Source organism: Entelurus aequoreus, linkage group LG06, assembly GCF_033978785.1.
Source record: "Entelurus aequoreus isolate RoL-2023_Sb linkage group LG06, RoL_Eaeq_v1.1, whole genome shotgun sequence".
In the NCBI taxonomy this organism is placed as follows: Eukaryota; Metazoa; Chordata; class Actinopteri; order Syngnathiformes; family Syngnathidae; genus Entelurus; species Entelurus aequoreus.
This window is the reverse complement of record NC_084736.1, coordinates 21425660-21447992: the sequence shown is the minus strand read 5'-3', so window position 1 is coordinate 21447992 and position 22333 is coordinate 21425660. Positions and strand designations below refer to the sequence as shown.

General features: G+C 39.5%; 1 protein-coding gene across 1 annotated transcript in view; it reads right to left on the bottom strand.

Moving 5' to 3' along the window:
• Positions 1–22333, bottom strand: part of shank1 (SH3 and multiple ankyrin repeat domains 1) — a 175153-nt gene that overhangs the window by 85330 nt on the left and 67490 nt on the right. Inside the window, 5 exon segments of the mRNA XM_062050244.1 lie at positions 4024–4191; positions 5805–5959; positions 10095–10203; positions 10344–10415; positions 13889–14092. Coding sequence (XP_061906228.1) covers positions 4024–4191; positions 5805–5959; positions 10095–10203; positions 10344–10415; positions 13889–14092 — 708 coding nt within the window.

The following is a 22333-nucleotide window of genomic DNA, read 5'->3' as shown; positions in this document are numbered from 1 at the left end:
TTCCTCTGTCTGCGACTCCCTCGTCGTCATGTGACATGAGTGTGTGTTTGTTATGATTATGCTTCCTGTGTCACGGCGCATGCGCAACGCCGCATATCATCTGCTGCAAGCACAGCCGGCTCCGCCGCTAGAAGCGCGCCGGGACACGGCCCTGCTCGCTCTTCCCACATCGTGGCCACGTGCCTGCAAGGCTGCAGGCAATCAGCAATCTGCACATCTGAGTCTGATGAGACCAGAGAGCATAAAGACCAGCAGACCTGAAGATCCAGTGTCGGAACGTAGTTCACTCTTCGTAGTAAGCATCCCGTCTCGGGCTTCCCTCCACGTACTTGCTCTCTCTGTGCCTTCCCTGTGTTCTCCGTAGAGTTCCCTCTGTTTCCCGTGATTGAGCTGTGTGCCTCGACTTCCCACCGGATTTTGGACTGCCTCCCTCTATCCTCGACCCCCGCTTGGACACGGACCTCGTCACTTCTCTCCAGCCCCCGACCTCTCGCTTGCCCACGGACTGCCTTCTCGCCTTACCCCATCCAACACACACATACAACAAACTCTGGTAACATTTACATTGTTGATTCTACACATCCTCTTACACCATTCACGTAGAGTAGCATACACACCCCAACTATTCATCAGTATCAATAAACCTATAGAACTGATCCCTGCCGTGGTGTTGTCTCCTTCCCCCCCTGTACGTAACATCCTGGTTTCCATGAACCGCCTTATCTTACCTCTGATTGGCCAATCCGGTATGCTTCGCCCTGACCTTAGCCAATTGTGACTCATCATACGAACACCAACCAATCGTCATGGATTTTCTACGTATGTATGGATGTTTTTATTCATCCACGTCATTGAATTTTCTCCGGCCTTTTCCTCTCTTTGTAGCTTGTAGCTTTGTTGTAACCTACCTCGCTACATGGGTTTAAAACTAGCTAAACTACAGCAATCGCTACTTGTATAAAAAGTAGTGAAGCTATTGGGAAATGTAGTTAAGCTACGTAGCTTAGCTACATGTAGCTTGCTACTGCCCATCACTGGGTATCATAATAATATAGTATTTGATTTAATTTAACTTTAGCTTAGACATTTCTGTTATGCCTCTGGTGAGGTCGATCGCATTTTTTTCTCCTCCCGTCTTCTCCTTGCTTGCTCTCTGTGTCTTGTCTACACTTTTTTTTGAAGCCTCTTTCTTTGCGTTGTCCTCCAAATCTAAACATCAGACAGGGAATTGATCAGCTGGACTCTCGACTCAATTGACAAAATCTTTTCGAAGAGGAAAAGAGGTCCGGGGGAGCCTCGCTGCCCTGATGGAACCATTGCTGCGGGGTACGTGAGAGATTCCTGGGACAAATGGAGAATCATGTGCCTCTCAGTCCTTCCCATCAAGGACGTGGAAGACATCTACATATTTGGAACCATGATCGCGGGGCACCTGCTGATTGGGCTGGGCATTGCTCTGGTGTATCGTCAAATTCGTAAGACGATGGCAGCCACTCAAGGAGCCCAATGGCTGTTCGTCGCAATGGAAGGATTGGGTCGGGCTGTGGGATCACAGTCTGGGGCGATTTCTGAACTGAATCGCAAGATGGATCACATCATGGAGAAGCTTGTTGAAAGGGAAAAAATGGATATGAGAGCCAACATGGACGAATAGAACAGACAAGCCATTGTAATGTCTGCTCACAGAAAAACAAAAATCCTAATCTACAACTTGACTCCCTCGAATGGCTTTGACGCTGAACAACAGGAGCAGGCAGTTCTGTAAACATCCCCGAGGATTCTCAAAGATGGACGCTTTTGACCTCCCTCCCTCCTCAACGACACCTGGAAGTCAAACTTTGCTTGCATTGCATGCAGAACGGCCCCGGGCCTATGGACACAACACCTCTACACCCAAATACAATGGGCATATACACAAACACACACCCCACCCCCACCCAACGCCTTCACCACCGCTTGATTCCCCTTCGGGGGGATGGACGGCTGAGTTGCGCTTTATAGCAGCAGGCCGGCCTCCAGGGCCCCAACTCCCCCCCTCTGTTGCGAGTTGTTGTGATTATATGTAACTTGTTTATGTGTGCTATGGCAAATGAGTTTTTTTCCCTTGGACTCAAACTGGACCCCCTCCTGAGGGTCCAGCCTTTGACTGATATTTTTCACTCTTCCTCCCTTTCCCAATATCACCGTTTTCCCACCTTTTTTAAGGAGCGCCGTAAGTGGCTGATCCGTTGGCAGTCCTGTTCTTGTCTCCCTGTAACGTATGTCTGCTCTTAGTGGGACTGTGCCGAAAATGTAATTTCAGTTCTTATATGTCTTGTACATGTTAAAGAATGGACAATAATAAAGCATACTCCTCCTCCTAAATTTGTACAATATCTATTACATATTTGCCTTCAAAATTATAACAAGGGTTTTTCATTGTGTACCACCCCAGAAAAAACTTGGCATGCAACTACCACCATAATGACCAACATTGAAATACAGTAGCATAGTAGGCCTAAGTATTCATTACACACAGTTTGAACACTAACACTGTGTTTAAATATTTAATTAAGTTATTCTTTGGCATACCACCAGATGGAGCCCGCATACTACAGTTTGAAAATCACTGCTTTTGAAGTTTTTACTATTAAAAACATTTATTTTTAGGGGGGTTTTAGGCCCAATGTGTTGTTACACTATGTCAAAATAAAAACAAATACACACATGTGAGGTTGTTAGCTATTAAAAAACAAAACTAACAAGATAAACCGTGTTTAATTGGGAGATACAGTCGTGATCAAAAGTTTACATACACTTGTAAAGAACATTTTTGTTTCATCTGACATCGTCACACACACACACTAGGTGTAGCGAAATTATTCTCTGCATTTGACCCATCACCCTTGATCACCCCCTGGGAGGGGAGGGGAGCAGTGAGCAGCATCGGTGGCCGCGCCCGGGAATCATTTTGGTGATTTAACCCCCAATTCCAACCCTTAATGCTGAGTGCCAAGCAGGGAGGTAATCGGTACCATTTTTATAGTCTTTGGTATGACTCGGCCGGGGTTTGAACTCACAACCTACCGATCTCAGGGCGGACATTGGCACTTTAACTTAACATGGACAAAGATGAGACCTTCTGGAGGAAAGTTCTGTGGTCAGATGAAACAAAAATTTAGCTGTTTGGCCACAATACCCAGCAATATGTTTGGCGGAGAAAAGGTGAGGCCTTTAATCCCAGGAACACCAGGCCTATCGTCAAGCATGGTGGTGGTAGTATTATGCTCTGGGCCTGTTTTGCTGCCAATGGAACTGGTGCTTTACAAAGAGTAAATGGGACAACGAAAAAGGAGGATTATCTCCAAATTCTTCAAGACAACCTAAAATCATCATCCCGGAGGTTGGGTCCTGGGCGCAGTTGGGTGTTCCAACAGGACAATGACCCCAAACACACATCAAAAGTGGTAAAGGAATGGCTAAATCAGGCTAGAATTAAGGTTTTAGAATGGCATTCCCAAAGTCCTGACTTAAACGTGTGGACAATGCTGAAGAAACAAGTCCATGTCAGAAAACCAATACATTTAGCTGAACTGCACCAATTTTGTCAAGAGGAGTGGTCAAAAATTCAACCAGAAGCTTGCCAGAAGCTTGTGGATGGCTACCAAAAGCGCCTTATTGCAGTGAAACTTGCCAAGGGACATGTAACCAAATATTAACATTGCTGTATGTATACTTTTGACCCAGCAGATTTGGTCACATTTTCAGTAGACCCATAATAAATTCATAAAAGAACCAAACCTTATGAATGTTTTTTGTGACCAACAAGTATGTGCTCCAATCACTCTATGACAAAAAAATAAGAGTTGTAGAAATTACTGGAAACTCAAAACAGCCATGACAAGTTCTTTACAAGTGTATGTAAACTTTTGACCACGACTGTATAAACACAGAAGTATATAAACACGCACAATTCTACTCCATACCTAAGGGTTAGGTATCATTTTAAGCAGAGACAATAATATTGCAGATATATAAAAAGACCTGATGTGTTTCGTCCCAGCCGTTCTCGTCCCTGATGCCTAATTTGGCGTGGTGGTAAAGCAGTGTTTCACAGCAGGAGGTGTCGCCCCCTGTCAGCACAGTGTGGTATAGCGGCGTCAGCCCCCGCCGGTCCTTGTAGTCTGGAGAGGCGCCCAGAGACAGCAGGACCTGCGGGACAGAGTGCAGCAATTAATTATGACGCACGCTTTCATCCTTACAAAATCTTAACTTTGGTCTTGGCTCATTTTTCTCGTAAATGTCGCTCGTAAATTGTACCTGAAAGTTAGAGTTAGAGTTTATTTCGAACATGCAAGCATACGACATGATACATCACAATTTCCAGTTTCTCTTTTCAACATGTTCGAAAAGGAGTAGGAAGAAGCAGAGCTTATTTAATCCTACCCCTTTTCTTTACATAACAGTTGCTGAAACTTTTTTGTTCACTTCCTGTTCTCAATTTATTCACAATAAACTCCATAGGTAATCACAATAAAAATAAATAAATAACTAGTCCTATTATTATTGTTATTATTATAATAACTAGCTATAATTACTGTGTAATATCATGCTGTCGTGTTTGCTCACAGGGAAGCGTGCTGGATCAATTTTTAACGCCCACTTGAGTTATCAGATTGAACATTATAATTAAGTGAATTTGTCTTAGCTAGGACGTGGGAGTCATTTATTTAGACCAGAGGTGTCCAAACCTTTTCCAAGAGCAAAAATGAGGCACACAGGGCCCCTTTATGCAGTATTCTTCACCTTTTGTTGAATTATTAACATGCAACTAAGTGCAGGTCAGAATACATGCAGCTTTGTGTTGTACTGAAGGTGACAAAGCAAATCATTTTGTCAGTGTTGGCGCTAGGAATTTTCAAAATGGGGACCTGGGTCCTGTTATATCTCACATTCTATATTGTGTTTTGGAAAAAGGTTGTCATAAACATTACTTAATTCATTAAAAAAAATAATACAAAAGAAAACACATTTTTATGCAAATGTAAATGTATTCAGTAGGGATGTCCGATAATGGTTTTTGGCCGATATCCGATATTTCTGATATTGTCCAACTCTTAATTACCAATAACGATATCAACCGATACCGATATATACAGTCCTGTATATATATATACAGGACTTTTTAATATATATATTTAAAAAATGGACTTTGGACACGCCTATTTTTAACAAACACAGACACCTGTGTGAGGTCGGCCTCTGTCCTCATTGCACATATCAAATTAAGACTGCATTTGTTTGTGCTAGAAAACATTTTGTTTATGCCGTTACGGTTTTTATTCTTTCTAAAATACATTTGGGATTTTTTTGTTTACAGTATAATTTTATTAGACTGATTAATATTCTGTGTGATTTTTGTAAATAAAATAAAATAAAATACATTTTCTGACTAGTGAAGTCATCCAGCTCCTATACCTTGTCAAAGTCTCCCCAAACTTCTCCCATAAAATGCTAATACCATAATATCAGTGAGACAAAAAATACAAATGTAGCACAAACAAATGGGACAAGTTTGGGAGATTTTGACTAATAACACGTTAATAACATAAAATCTACAACAGACTACATTTTGCAGCACAAACCAGAATAAATGTAGCGAAGTACGGGGAGATTTTGACAAGGTGGAGGGGCTGGAGGACATCCCAAGTCAATAAATGTATTTTAGAATTTCTTTACAGCACAAAGGAATGGCAGTGTTTTAATATTTGCAATAAGGGGGGCAACTTCACACAGGTGACACAGAGGGATGCTTAAGTCCGTACCAGCAGGGCAATATGGCGGTGGCCTCGGACAGCCTTGTGGAGCGGCGTGAGCCCATCTTTGGCACGGAAGTCGATGTGGGCGCCCCCCTCCACCAGGACCCGAATGGATTCGCCTCCACCGGGCTCACACTGCACGGCCAGGGACAGAGCAGTCTCTGACGGGACACAAAACACACAACATGAGCATCTCGCAGATGCGGTCCCGACTCCCCCTGGTGCTTCGCAGCGGAAGTGCACGTCACACTCCCCGTTGACAGGCCGCGTTATGTGTTTTGACACTCGCTCCCACGGCGAGCGCAGCGTAGCGCTCTCAGACTGTAAACGAACAGTCTGCCTTGCCGTGTCAACACCAGCGGGAGGCGCCCGGAGCAAAGTGGTCACATGATGACGAGACAACAATGACAATACGAAATCATAAATGATCCCATGTGGGGTCACACATCAGTATCTCGTAATACAACAGCAGTAACAAACACTACTTTTATCGATGTATCTTCTCAGGGGTCATAAAGGAGCGTCTTCATTCAATTCTATTTAATAAAAAGTCCTATTTGTCATAACATCTGCTGCACATTGGAGAGATGTGAGCACCTGATTTCACCACAAAGCATCTGACATCTTTTTTCCCCAAACTTCATCAAGTTGAAGTTTGGGGAAAAAATAATACATGAAGGACACTTATATTAGGACACCCCCCAACCCCACCCAGATCATTTTGTTCTAATGCTATCTAAAATGATGAGAGTTGACTAGTATTGAAGTTTAACAATGTATTCTACAAAACAGGAGCAAGTATAAACAATAGAAATTAGTGTTGTTCCGATACCAATATTTTGGTACCGGTACTAAAATTATTTCGATACTTTTTGGTACTTTTCTAAATAAAGGGGACCACAAAAAATTGCAATATTTTGACAAAAAATCTTATGGTACATTAAACATATGTTTCGTATTGCAAGTTTGTCCTTAAATAAAATAGTGATCATACAAGACAACTTGTCTTTTAGTAGTAAGTAAGCAAACAAAGGCTCCTAATTAGTCTGCTGACGTATGCATTAACATATTGTGTCATTTATAATTCTATTATTTTGTCAAAATTATTACGGACAAGTGGTAGAAAATTAGTTATTAATCTACTTGTTCATTTACTGTTAATATCTGCTTACTTTCTCTTTTAACATGTTCTATCTACACTTCCGTTAAAATGGAATAATCACTTATTCTTCTGTTGTTTGGATGCTTTACATTAGTTTTGGATTATACCACAAATTTGGGTATCAATCCGATACCAAGTCGTTACAGGATCATACATTGGTCATATTCAAAGTCCTCATGTGTCCAGGGACATATTTCCTGAGTTTATAAACATAATATACATTAAAAAAAACAACTAAAAATGTTGTGATGCCAAAAAATATCGACGTAATTATAGTAGTATCGCTCCTGTACTTGGTATCATTACAGTGGATGTCAGGTGTAGATCCACCAATGGAGTTTGTTCACATTGTGATGCGAGTGTGATACGGTGTGTAGTGAAGCATGTTTAGCTATTCCTCGTCCTGCAGGGATGATACTTGTGAGAAACGTATTTTATTTGTCGCCATGGAGACAAGGATTAGTGATTTAGAAGTAGCTAAAACACTGCCGACAGCGGCTGGACTTTAGCCGCTAGCTAGCTAGCCATGTCTTAAAGCACCTCTTCCTTAAGGTGTTTCAGTGTTATAACTTTACCTTTATCGTTAGTTTTTAAGCCAAAATACGTCCGTTCTCCCTTTTCTGTCTACACACTGTGTCTGCTTGCAAGTACTCTGTGATTGTGCGGTGCCGAACATGCTCCTCTGCTCGTAAACCAGCAATGACACGACGTGACGACTACAGGGGCGCGGGGGGCTGAGGGGGCTGAGGGGGCTGGTACTTTTCAGAGGCGGTATAGTACCGAAAATAATTAATTAGTATCGCGGTACTATACTAATATACCGTACAATAATAATAATACCGTACAACCCTAATAGAAATACCAGCGCAAAAAATGGTCGCCTTTGCTGGAATCGAAACTGAAAGTTAACCTGACGTGTGTGCCGAGCACACACATTCTCCTCCTTCACTCGCTCGCTCCCCAGGCTGATACTTCATGACACCATTAATAATAATATACGTGCGTGAGAGTGCATAGGTATAAAACAGGGTGCAATCATTGTGTTTTTCTTCTTCGAGCCCAACAAATGCCAATTTTAAGATGTTTTAACATTAGCCATGTGTACATGGACAACATGTATTTAATCTGATCATCATTTGGATTAGAATGTTACTGTGTACATGGACCCTGAAAAAAAATGATCTGATTATGATGTGCATTTTAATGCAGCACACCTTAAATCGAAATACTTTACTTTGACATGTACAGAACATAAACGGTCTGTTATTGTTTGTGCTATGGTGCCATCTTTTGGACGAGTTCGCTCACTGCAGGTGCTGAAGAAGCAGTCAACTTCCACTGTAAACAGACATGGCTTTGCGTGCATTTTTGCATGTACGAAGTTATCGCGGTAATTATTTGTAATTTTTTTCCTTCTGTTCACTACTTTTGTTTTACCTCTCTTTTTGAAATGTAGCTGTTCTGTGCAATTTATGTTGCAATATGTATACGCTGCCGCACGTTTTCATGTTACGATGTTCTGTGTATGTGTCTGGGGCTAGCAGTTAGCACTAGAAGTAGCTGTAATGGCGTGAATTCAACAGCTCGATAAGACGACAACTGGATCCCTTCTTTAAATGTTAAATGTGCATCTTTTGTAGTACATGTGTCTCTCTCACATACACCACCGCTGTAGTGTAAGTACCATTAAAAATAACTACTAAATAAATTAGAAGTTACTCACCAGTGAATCAGTACTCAAGTAGTTTTTTCACTCAGTATTTACTCACGCAAGTAATTATTTGGATGACTACTTTTTACTTGAACTTGAAATATATTAGTCTAGTAATAGTACTTTTACTTCAGTACATGTTTTGGTTACCCTACCCACCTTTCTGCTCAGTGTTTTGAAGGTAAATATTTAGAGTAACCATCTAGCTAATTTCTTGTTTCATCAATTTCTACATGACTTTGTCCAATTACATACATTTTAGTATTAAGAAGTGTTCTTATTTCATGTTAGTCATTTCATAGTTAAAACATTACCAATTTGACTTGGATTTAAAGGGTCCTGTTACACAAAACCAACTTGTGTTGCCTGTTAGTACCTGTTTTTGTGTATTTGGTTAACCCATAAATCCCAAAAATGTGAAATCATGGCAGAGATTTTTATAAAACAATCTTGCGTTTCTCCAAATTTGAGACTTTAGTGACATATTTTGCCTTAGTTACGCCAGTCATATATGATGCATACCACTTAGCTCCATCTAGTGGTACTTTGAAGAAAGTCTGTACTGTATATGGAGTATCATTGTTGATGGTGTTTGTGCATTGTGTGTAATGTTACAGTGGCCAAAAATATTAAATATACTTGTTAAATAAAACTTCTGCCTTGTTTTTAATTAATACTTAGGCCTGCTACGCTTCTGTATTTTAATATTGGTAATTATGGTGGTATTTGGAGAGCCAAGTGTTTTCTGAGACGGTACTTGGTAGAGGTTAATACAAAAAGCTTTGCGAGAGTCCGACATCTTTATTCAGTTGTAGTCCGACGTTGTAGTCAATAGGTTCCTTATTTTTTCCTCTATCTTGTTGTGGGGCAGACTGGCTCGTACATGCACATGCATCTGAGCTGTTGCCATTTCTAATACAAAGTAGCGTACAGTTGTAACTTACATCGGTCAGTAGACTCCATATGGAACTACTGGGAGAAGACACTGTCGAGGTAGAGGCCCGTAAATAAGACGGCCCATAAAAAACGGCGCATTCTTAAAAAAAAACGGTCAAAAACTGGCTTGACTATGATCTGTAAAACATAATCCTTGCACATTTTGACCAAAAGAACCACCATTACATGTTACGTAAACCACAAGAAAGTGTTTTACATGTAGTAAACATAATATGACCCCTTTAAGGTTTTAGGATGTTTTTAAACCCCATGTGTGTTAGTAAAAAATAAAATAAAATAAAACCATTACAGCCATACACGTGAAGTTGTACTGGAAAAAAGTAAATTAAATACAAAAACGTTTGGGCACTGTTGACTTAAAGGTTGTAAGAGCAGTCCTGGAAAAGACATAACAGTACTTTTTTGTTTTTCCAATCGCAGTGATGACAAATGAAGACTGTTGAGGGTTTGAATGCAGCCTGCTTACCGCCGGTATCGGCATCCTGGTAGTTGGGATCCAGCCCCTTGTCTAAGAACTTGCTCATCTTGTCCACGGCGCTGGTTTGGATGTAGTCCATGAATTTCTTCAGGCTGGCCTGCGCGTGGACACAAGACTACTCTAGTTTGCAGCACAATGCAAGAGTTTGACATTATAAGCAGTGATAAGCACGTCGTGTATGTTGATCCGAATGCACACATAAGGACTTTAACGGCTTGTTTTTAACACTTTGCAAACCTTGGTGTGCAGTTTGGCCAGCTGCTTCTCATCCAGGTTCGTCTGCTTGTACACTCTTGTCTTGTATCGGAACTAAAGCACAGGAAAGAAGAGTGAAGACTCGATCAAGCATAGAAAATTTTGAGTAAAATGCTCATTCACTGAGCAGAGAAGCTGTGCATGAGGGGTGTCCAAAGTGCATTTTTGGCTGTTTTTTAATTAGCTATCAGACTGGTGTAAAAATATAATTAATTCATTATTAATAAGATATATTGTTAGACCAGTGGTGTCCAAAATGCGGCCCACACCCCGAATTTTCTTGGCCTAGAGTTGGAAAACCCAATAGTAAAAATGTAAGAAAAAAACAGCAAAAATGAGAAAATGTAATGAGAAATAGCTGATTTAAAAACATATATACGTATATATACAGTACAGGCCAAAGGTTTGGACACACCTTCTCATTTCAATGTGTTTCTTTATTTTCATGACTATTTACATTGTAGATTGTCACTGAAGGCATCAAAACTATGACACCTGTGAAGTGAAAACTATCTCAGGTGACTACCTCTTGAAGCTCATCGAGAGAATGCCAAAAGTGTGTAAAACAGTAATCAGAGCAAAGGGTGGCTAATTTGAAGAAACTAGAATATAAAACATGTTTTCAGTTATTTCATCTTTTTTTTGTTAAGTACATAACTCCACATGTGTTCATTCATAGTTTTGATACCTTCATTGACAATCTACAATGTAAATAGTCATGAAAATAAAGAAAACGCATTGCATGAGAAGGTGTGTCCAAACTTTTGGCCTGTACTGTACATACATTGCCACCTGTAACACAAAGCTGACAAAAAGTTGTATCTTTAAATATATACAATATCAGTGTTTAATTAAAAAAAACAAAAATAGAAAAATATCAAAATGGCCCTCGCATACTTTTTGACACCCGTGATCTAATATTAGAAGCTCTTGATATTTATATAAAGTTTAGTTGGTTATGGTGTCAGGTAATTCCAAACATGCATACAATTACAATACAATACAATACAACAATACATCACATATTTCCATTTTGTTTTCATTACAGCATGTCCGAAAAGGACCTCCTACCCCTTTTTGTATTGGAGCAGTTATTAACACATTTGTTTGTACTCTTTACACCACAGTGATAAATAAATACATGAGTAAGAAAATAGATGAATAGGCAATGAGCAAGTAAATAATTATTAAATACATGAACAATAACTAAAGTTCTCATTAATAAATTGTTAAATAATGTGTGGTTCTCATAATGAGATGAATACGATTATCTAAATTTTTAATAAGGTTCAAGATGTTTATCAAGATTCTTTTTCTTTGTACTTTGTAAACACTTTGAGTTTAAACAGTTTCTTAAACTGGATCATATTAGTACTTTGTTTATTATTCCATTCCATAATTTAATTCCACATACTGATATACTCAAGGGTTGAAATAGTGTACTGTACATGCATACAATTGTTTTAAATTAGATTTTATCTCTAAGATTATATTTATCCTCTTGTTGAGAAGAATTGTTGCACACTATTAGGTAGCAGGTTATAATTTTAATTTTATCAGTTTGCAAATGTACCAAATCATTGAATTTTTGATTCAATAAATAAAGTTGATGTTATTTATAACCAACATTAAATGTTATTTTAACTGACCTCTTCTGTAAAACGGTTAGTGACTGAAGTGTACTTTGTAATTATTTCCCCATATTTCTACACAATAACTCAGATATGGTGACACTGGTTAATTTTAAAAGATTAAACAAATAATACTATAACATATATTAAACACTATTAAATGTAAAACTGAACAATAATATTTTTGCTGAGGCAGAATTTTGACACACTAGGTTATGCATTTACACAATCTTCTTATTACTATCATTTATATTATATTCTTTCAGTGGGCAACCGCAACATATTGTCGGAAAAAAAAAACCCTCTGCAGTAAGAATGCTAGAAAAAAAGAGCAAAAACATGAGAAAAAGATTTGAAATTGTGATACGAAAATATACTTTGTCACCTATGACAAAAATTACATATTGTCTGTTTTGAGAATTTCTAAAACAAAATAAAAAATATATCAAAATGGCCCCTGCATACATTGACTCTTCATATGCGGCCCTTGTTGGAGAAAGTTTGGACACCACTGATCCAATATTAGAAGATCTCGAAATAAAATAAAATACCATTATAAACAAAGTTTAGTAAATTAAAAAAAGTTAACAAAATAATATTAACATATCAATTAATTAATTTGAAAAATTACAACAACATAAAACACTGTTAAATGTATAACCATCCATCCACCTTCTTTTGCTTATCCAAAGTCGGGTCGCGGGGGCAGCAGCCTAAGCAGGGAAGCCCAGACAGCTCTTTTCGAGGGATCCCGAGACGTTCCCAGGCCAGCTGGGAGACATAGTCTGTGTGGTCTCCTACTGGTCGGACGGGCCCTAAACACCTCCCCGGTGAGGCGTTCGGGGGGCATTCTGACCAGATGCCCGAACCACCTCATCTCTCTCTAAATGTATAACTGAACATTAACATTTCCGCAGGAGCAGAATTTTTGACACGCTTGGTTATGCAGTTATGCATTCTAGTTATTATTATCATCATTATTGTAATATTCTTAATAATATTCATTTATTCATTTGATAGGGAAATCATAATACAGGTACTGAGAAAACACTTTTTTTTAGTCTTTCCCGCCCCCAAAAAATACAAAAATAAAAAATAAAAATTTACGAAAAAAATAATAAAAGTAAAATAATAATAACACCCCCTCCCACCCCTCGTCCTACATTTCAGTCACAGTGGGTAGCAATGTACTGCCCTCCTGCCATCACACGAACTGACTAAAAGGAAAAAAAGTAACAAAAATAAAAATCACCAGCATACAGAGAAGTGTCATTGAATAAAAACATCAACAACAAAAATAAGAGTAGAGGTAAGTGAAAATGTTCATTGTCAACAGTGAGTGTCACATTTATCCTACAGTGTCTTTAATTTAGCTATGTAACTAATTATGCAGCCCCAGGTCAAGTCAAAGTGTTTTGGTGTACCCCTCAGATGATGTTTAATTTTCTCTACATCCAAGAAAAACATGAGGTCCTTAAGCCATTATATATATTCTTACAGTACGGGCCGCAACATATTGTCGGGGAAAAAACCCAACAACAGTTAAAATGTAAGAAAAAAAGAGGTATCGCAATGTGAAAAAGCTGAAATGTTGACCGTACAGTAATGGTTAATTAAAATATACTTTGTCACCTATGACACAAAGTTTTGTTTTTAAATATATTTTTTGGGTTGTATTTTTTTTCTTACAAAATAAAAATATATAAAAGTGGCCCATGCATACTTTGACTTTTCAGTATGCGGCCCTCGGTGGAAAAAGTTTGGGCAACCCTGTTTTAGCCATTACACTCATTTGTTTTTAAGATTTAGGATGTTTTTGTTCAGATAACTTAGCATACGTTGACCATTTGTGTTTGAACTCACTATAGATAGGACAGTTTAAATAAAGATGTGTACCTCCAAGTATGGCACCCCTTTCTCAAAAGACTGGGGGTACTCTTTGAGCAGCCTCTCCTCCTCCAGGAATTTGGCGTCATGGCCGTCGGTGGCGGGCTGGAAGAGGCCGTAGTTGAGGACGTCTCGCAGGGATTCCGTCAGCGAGCACAACACCTGCTGCTTGGCCTTCCACACGGTGGCGTCCGGGTTGAAGCGCAGACATTTCTGAAGGAAAGGACAGCAGCACAGTTTTAGTGGCCGCCGCTATCTAGTCCGAGAAGAAGAGTTGCAATGTGGTGCGGTAAACATTCCTGCCAGCAGGGGGAGGCATTGTCAGAGTGAAACAGGTTATTCCTGAAGGTGCAAGCAGAATATGAATGGCTGTACAGTGCTCACACATACACACACACACAAAGAGGCTCTGTCAGCAAACTGAAGTCACAACACAAAGGAGTGAAGGACGTTTGTTGTCATGACGACGCACTGCGGACACAGCAATTGGCCCTCGCTGAGGTCAGCCGAGGGCAAGGGATGCTGCATGGCCACCGACGCATCTTTACATCTTAGCTCATTGTCGATGATTGACACGCACACAGCCAGCACAAAAGCATCACATTCACACTACGCGTTTTATTCACTGTCTCGCACAGCCAGCACGGTTACCAAGGCGACCGGTTCATTAGCGGAGCAAGTTGCTTGTTGCCATGGAAACATCCCTGTGTTCCAAAGGAGATGGGGTACTTTGTGTGTGTGTGTGTGTGTGTGTGTGTGCGTGCGTGTAGTTTAAGTAAAGGAGCGGGGTTACAATGGAGAACTTAGTCTGATTGCCTTTTTTGTATTAATCATATGTGTGCACACGCACGCCCACGCACACGCCCCTTTACAATGGAGGCAAAGCTAGTAGAAAATGATTCTGCTGCTCTTCCAAAACGCTGACAATCGGGATTCTTCGTTGCTTGCGATGCCGAGCATATTGAGCGTTAATCCCTCCAGGAATTAGACTGTTCCTCCAGTGTCAAACTGTTAACAATTAGCACTCATCTCACACACACTCACACCTCTTCTCTTTGGGTTGGAGGATTGGTTATGCAAAGATTCCCCCCGCACTGACTGGTTAGTGTCGTTAGTAAAGAGGAGCCGACTGATGTACTGTCACAGTCTGAGATTGCATGGGAATTTTCAGTATGAACGCTGCCAAACAGAAATAGGCGTAACGCAGGGGTGTCAAACTCATTTTTATCATGAGCGACATCACAGTTACAGTTGCCCTCGACGGGCCACTTCTAACTGTGAAAATGTACAATAGTATAATCGCCAAATAGTACTCCACAAATGCCCCTTTTATTTGATTATCATCATATTGTATGCAGACAAACTGAATTTTTAATCAGATGTCAAGGTGGCATACACACATATACATACATACACTCATGCATATAATCACGTTTCATCAAACATACATTAACGTTGTTGCTCTAGGGCAGGGGTGTCCAAACTTTTTCCAATGAGGGCCGCACACTGAAAAATCAAAGCTAGCGGGGGCCATTTTGATATTTTTTTATTTAAAAAACCAATACAATATATGTATCAAAAATATACATTAAGGCCTCCACTCAGGCGTGATCCCGGGGACCCCAAAGGGTTTTGGTCCAAAAAATATTTAAAATGTGTCATTATTCAGTATTATTATCTCAAGATCAACATTAGGTCTATCAGTCAATGTAACGTTTTTAAAGATTTAAGTCGTATGCTCTTTTTGTCAAAGAAAACCCAGGTTTTTTTATGGAAAAAACACAAAATATGCAATATTTTCACCCAATAAAATTTTTAAGAGGAATATTTCAGATTATATAATAATTGGAGCCTTAAAAGGTCAATAACTCATAACACCATTGATTTTAATTCATTCTTATTTTTTGAGCAATGACACTTAAAAGAAAATCACATAAAAATTATTGGGGAACCAAAAGGGTCCTACTCATTAAAGTGTTAAAAAATAAATTATAAATTTTTTTTACTGTTTACTTTTAACACAATAATCTCGAGATCAACTTCAGATCTATCCGTCAATTATACGTTGTATTGTTGTTTATGTTTTTTGTTTGTTCGTTTTAGGCCCTTCTTTAAAAAAAAAAAAAAAAAAGCTAAATTTTTTAAATGGCAAACACAAAATATGCAACATTTTCCCAAAAAAATATCTCAAAGTGGAATATTTAACGTGACGTAATTGGAGCCTTGGATAGGTCAATTATTCATAATAACATTGATTTTGATTTATTATTATTTTTAAAGAAAGAAACAGCATGCATGGCAGCTTTGTGTTATTAGAGTAAACATTGCAACATTTTCTTGTTACATTTCTCCTGTTTGGTCTTTCACACCACTTTTTATGTTTTTAATTTTTTTTAATCGTATTATAAAATGGGCCGTGGGGCCATTAAAAATGACCTGTGGGCCGCAAATGGCCCCCGGGCCGCACTTTGGACATCCCTGCTCTAGGGGATACTGGGTAACACATGGCACACTGACAAAGCTCAACCTATTGTTACTATAACAATCTACAAGGTTAATATATCTGGCTTCTCTTTCTTCCCCTCCATTTATCTGATTTCTTTAAAGGCCTACTGAAAGCCACTACTACCGACCACGCAGTCTGATAGTTTATACATCAATGATGAAATCTTAACATTGAAACACATGCCAATACGGCCGGGTTAACTTATAAAGTGCAATTTTAAAATTCCCGCCACACTTCCGGTTGAAAAACTCCTTTGGATATGATTTATGCGCGTGACGTCACAAAATCCACGGAAGTGGTTGGACCCCATCGGACCCGATACAAAAACCTCTTGTTTTCTTCGACAAAATTCCACAGTATTCTGGACATCTGTGTTGGTGAATCTTTTGCAATTTGTTTAATGAACAATGGAGGCTGCAAAGAAGAACGTTGTAGGTGGGATCGATCGGTGTATTAGCGGCTAAGTACAATACTTACAGCAACACAAGGACTACTTACGGTACTTAGCAGACGCCTAGCCGATGCTTGCCGCCAAACCCACGGATGAAGTCCTTCGTCGCGCCGTCGATCGCTGGAACGCAGGTGAGCACGGCTGTTGATGGGAAGATGAGGGCTGGCTGGCGTAGGTGGAGCGCTAATGTTTTTATCATAGTTCTGTGAGGTCCGGTTGCTAAGTTGCTAAATTAGCCTTAGTGTCGTTAGCAACAGCATTGTTAAGCCTTACCAGGCTGAGAATTTTTAACCGTGTAGTTACATGTACATGGTTTAATAGTATTGTTGATCTTCTGTCTATCCTTCCAGTCAGGGGTTTATTTCTTTTGTTTCTATCTTCATTTGAGAACGATGCTATCACGTTAGCTCAGCAGCTAAGTGTCACCGATGTATTGTCGTGGAGATAAAAGTCACTTTAAATGTCCATTTCGCGTACTCGACTCTCATTTTCAAGAGGATATAGTACGAGGTGGTTTAAAATACAAATCTGTGATCTACAATAGAAAAAGGAGAGAGTATGGAATCCAATGAGCCAGCTTGTACCTAAGTTACGGTCAGAGCGAAAAAAGATACGTCCATCACTGCCTCTCAAGTCCTTAACTGTAACGTTCCTCATCTACAAATCTTTCATCCTCGCTCAAATTAATGGGGTAATCGTCGCTTTGTCGCTCCGAATCTCTCTCGCTCCATTGTAAACAATGGAAAATTGTGAGGAATATTACCTCCTCTGACATCACGCTACTTCCAGTACAGGCAAGGCTTTTTTTTATCAGCGAGCAAAAGTTGCGAACTTTATCGTCGATTTTCTCTACTAAATCCTTTCATCAAAAATATGGCAATATCGCGAAATGATCAAGTATGACACATAGAATGGATCTGCTATTCCCGTTTAAATTTAAAAAATTAATTTCAGTAGGCCTTTAAGCAGATAAATGTGCCCCCCTCTCCTTCGTGGAGGGGAGGGGGGGGGCACAGGTTCGGTTGCCACGGATGAAGCGCTGGCTGTCCAAAGTCGGGACCCGGGGTGGATTGCTCGCCTGTGCATCGGTTGGGGATGTCTCTGCGCTGCTGACCTGTCTCCGCTTGGGATGGTCTCCTGCTGGCCCCACTATGGACTGGACTCTCACTATTATGTTAGATCCAGTATGGACTGGACTCTCACAAGGTTTCTCATTGTCCCATTGGGTTGAGTTTTTCTGAGCAGAGGATGTCGTTGTGGCTTGTGCAGCCCTTTGAGACACGTGATTTAGGGCTATATAAATAAACATTGATTGATTGATTATCATTACATATATGTATCGTTGCATTTGAACAATTGTATTGTTGATAATAGAGGTAAATTATTATTATTCATTATCAATAGTGCTATTTCTATTGGTATTGCAACATTTGTTGTGTAATAATGCTCATTGTCATTTCTGTATTATTTATTTCACAAACTGCTTCTTTGCTGTCACTTTTACTCTCATATTTGTACATAACCTCTTTGCTGATGTTGTTCTATTGTTGTTGTTGTTTTTACCTCTCTGTCTTATCCCCCTCTTGTCCCCACAATTACCCGAGTCTTCTTTTTTTTCCTCTTTCTATCCCCTCCTGCCCCCGCCCGGCTGCACCAAATAATAATATAAATACATTTAATAAAGTCAAATACTAATAAGGCAACAAGAGAAGTATCCACACTTCTCTTTTGTAAAGTAAATTTGTACAGCCAATATGGGCATCTACATCAACAATATGATTTGCCGGAGAAGCTGGACAGGACAACATTTAAAAAAAATAAATAAATTAAAAAACAGAAGTCAAGGTGGCAAGCAGACATGAAGGTTTAGCTATTGTAGAATTAATGTCAGAAAGGGTTTCAATGACAAAAAATGATTGGAATAGCTTTTTGCATCAATTAATATTGATTTAATACTAAATTTAACTGCAGTTGCATGTGGCAAAACAAAAAATGTACATTAAAATTTAAACATCCATCCATCCATCTGTCTTCTTCCGCTTATCAGACATTGGGTCGCGGGGGCAGCAGCCTAAGCAGGGAAGCCTGTCGATCTCACGATCCACTCTTCCCTCCCTTCTGAACAAGACTCCAAGGTACTTGAACTCCTCCACATGGGACAAGGTCTCTTCCCCAACCCGGAGATGGCACTCCACACTTTTCCAGGCGAGAACCATGGACTCGGACTTGGAGGTGCTGATTATCATCGCAGTCGCTTCACACTCGGCTGCGAACCGATCCAGTGAGAGCTGAAGATCCTGGCCAGATGAAGCCATCAGGACCACATCATCTGCAAAAAGCAGAGACCTAATCCTGCAGCCACCAAACCGGATCCCCTCAACACCCTGACTGCGCCTAGAAATTCTGTCCATAAAAGTTATGAACAGAATCGGTGACAAAGGGCAGCCTTGGCGGACTTCGGCATATTTAGCAAAAATGCCACATTTAAATGGGACAAACTAAACACATCTTAAAATAATTACTTAAATGTGTCAATAATTCATTATAATTTGAATGTAATAAATAAATATTAAATGTGTCATTCATTTAACATAAAATTCCTTTAAATTATATCATTTTCTAAATTTCACTATATGATCGTTTAATTAATTATTCCACAATATAAAGGCCTACTGAAAGCCACTACTACCGACCACGCAGTCTGATAGTTTATATATCAATGACGAAATCTTAACATTGCAACACATGCCAATACGGCCGGGTTAACTTATAAAGTGCAATTTTAAAATTCCCGCCACACTTCCGGTTGAAAATCTCCTTTGGATATGATTTATGCGCGTGACGTCATAAAATGCACGGAAGTGTTTGGGCCCTATTGGACACAATACACAAAGCTCTGTTTTCTTCGACAAAATTCCACAGTATTCTGGACATCTGTGTTGGTGAATCTTTTGCAATTTGTTTAATGAACAATGGAGGCGGCAAAGAAGAACGTTGTAGGTGGGATCGATCGGTGTCTTGCCGCCAAACCCACGGATGAAGTCCTTCGTCGCGCCGTTGATCGCTGGAACGCAGGTGAGCACGGCTGTTGATGGGAAGATGAGGGCTGGCTGGCGTAGGTGGAGCGCTAATGTTTTATCATAGTTCTGTGAGTTCCGGCTGCTAAGTTGCTAAATTAGCCTTAGCGTCGTTAGCAACAGCATTGTTAAGCCTTACCAGGCTGAGAATTTTTAACCGTGTAGTTACATGTACATGGTTTAATAGTATTTTTGCTCTTCTGTCTATCCTTCCAGTCAGGGGTTTATTTATTTTGTTTCTATCTTCATTTGAGAACGATGCTAGCACGTTAGCTCAGTAGCTAAGTGTGTCACCGATGTATTGTCGTGGAGATAAAAGTCACTTTAAATGTCCATTTCGCGTGCTCGACTCTCATTTTCAAGAGGATATAGTATCTGAGGTGGTTTAAAATACAAATCTGTGATCTACAATAGAAAAAGGAGAGAGTGTGGAATCCAATGAGCCAGCTTGTACCTAAGTTACGGTCAGAGCGAAAAAAGATACGTCCATCACTGCCTCTCAAGTCCTTCACTGTAACGTTCCTCATCTACGAATCTTTCATCCTCGCTCAAATTAATGGGGTAATCGTCACTTTCTCCGTCCGAATCTCTCTCGCTCCATTGTAAACAACGGGGAATTGTGAGGAATCCTAGCTCCTGTGACGTCACGCTACTTCCGGTACAGGCAAGGCTTTTTTTATCAGCGAGCAAAAGTTGCGACCTTTATCGTCGATTTTCTCTACTAAATCCTTTCAGCAAAAATATGACAATATCGCGAAATGATCAAGTATGACACATAGAATGGATCTGCTATTCCCGTTTAAATTAAAAAAAATCATTTCAGTAGGCCTTTAATTATTGATTTCATTATATAAGGTTTTATCTGTAACACTTTAGTATAGGGAACATATGAACCATTAATTAGTTGCTTGTTAGGGTTAGGGTAAGGGTTAGGGTCGGGGTTAGGGAAGACTTTTAGTTAATGGCTTACTGGTTGTATAATAAAGCCATGCAGAATAAGGCATTAATAAGTACTTAATAATGACTAATTAAGAGCCAATATGTTACTAATTTGCATGTTAATAAACAACTAATTAATGGTTCATATGTTCCCCATACTAAAGTTTTACCGTTTTATCTAATTAATGAATGATACATTTAAGTAATTAGTTAAAGATGTATTTATTAACTTAATTTTGTTCGATTGGCCCTCCATTTATTGACACATTTCCAGGTTTTTGCGGGTCACATAAGATGCGGTGGACCAGATGTGGCCCCTGGGCTTTGAGTTTGACACCTGTGGTGTTAAGGAAAGATGGATGGCCAGCTTTATATTGCATCATACTTTCATGTCACTGTCAGAGAAATAAGACCGTTTAGTCAAGACAGTGCATGATATGCTGCTTACGAGTATGCTTCTTTAAAATCAAGAAGATGAGAAATTGAGAGGATACGTTCTGCACATGTCATCCTAAACAATTGCTAAAAAGCAGGGATGTACAAACGTTTCCCATGGAGGACAGCATACAAAAATACTAGGTATTAGTTCATGGGGGGCAAACGTTGACAAGTATGTTCAGAATGTGCTGAGGGCCAACAAAAACAAGCCCTCCTGTTATGAAGAGCAATCAGGGTTTCTGTGCGTATCGGCAAATCTGATTTAATGCTTTTTAATGCATTTTTGATGCTACTTAAAACAGATTAAATGCCGAAGTTCTACTGCAGATTGTTATGATATATAATCAAAAAAATATTAAATAAAAAATTATAAGAATTTGACAAAAATAATGTTGAGCAGTTGAAAAGCTACATTAACTGTGGCCAAATGAAGCACTAATGTAATTATAACATATAATAACAATGTAAGTGACCCTTTAAAGGCCTACTGAAATGATTTTTTTTAATTTAAACGGGGATAGCAGATCCATTCTATGTGTCATACTTGATCATTTCGCGATATTGCCATATTTTTGCTGAAAGGATTTAGTAGAGAACATCGACGATAAAGTTCGCAACTTTTGATCACTGATAAAAAAAGCCTTGCCTGTACCGGAAGTAGCGTGACGTCACAGGTTGAAGGGCTCCTCACATTTCCCCATTGTTTACAATGCAGCGAGAGCGATTCGGCCCGAGAAAGCGACTATTACCCCATTAATTTGAGCGAGGATGAAAGATTTGTGGATGAGGAACGTGAGAGTGAAGGACTAGAGTGCAGTGCAGGATGTATATTTTTTCGCTCTGACCGTAACTTGGGTACAAGGGTTCATTGGATTCCACACTTTCTCCTTTTTCTATTGTGGATCACGGATTTGTATTTTAAACCACCTCAGATACTATATCCTCTTGAAAACGAGAGTCGAGAACACGAAATGGACATTCACAGTGACTTTTATCTCCACGACAATACATCGGCGAAGCTCTTTAGCTACGGAGCTAACGTG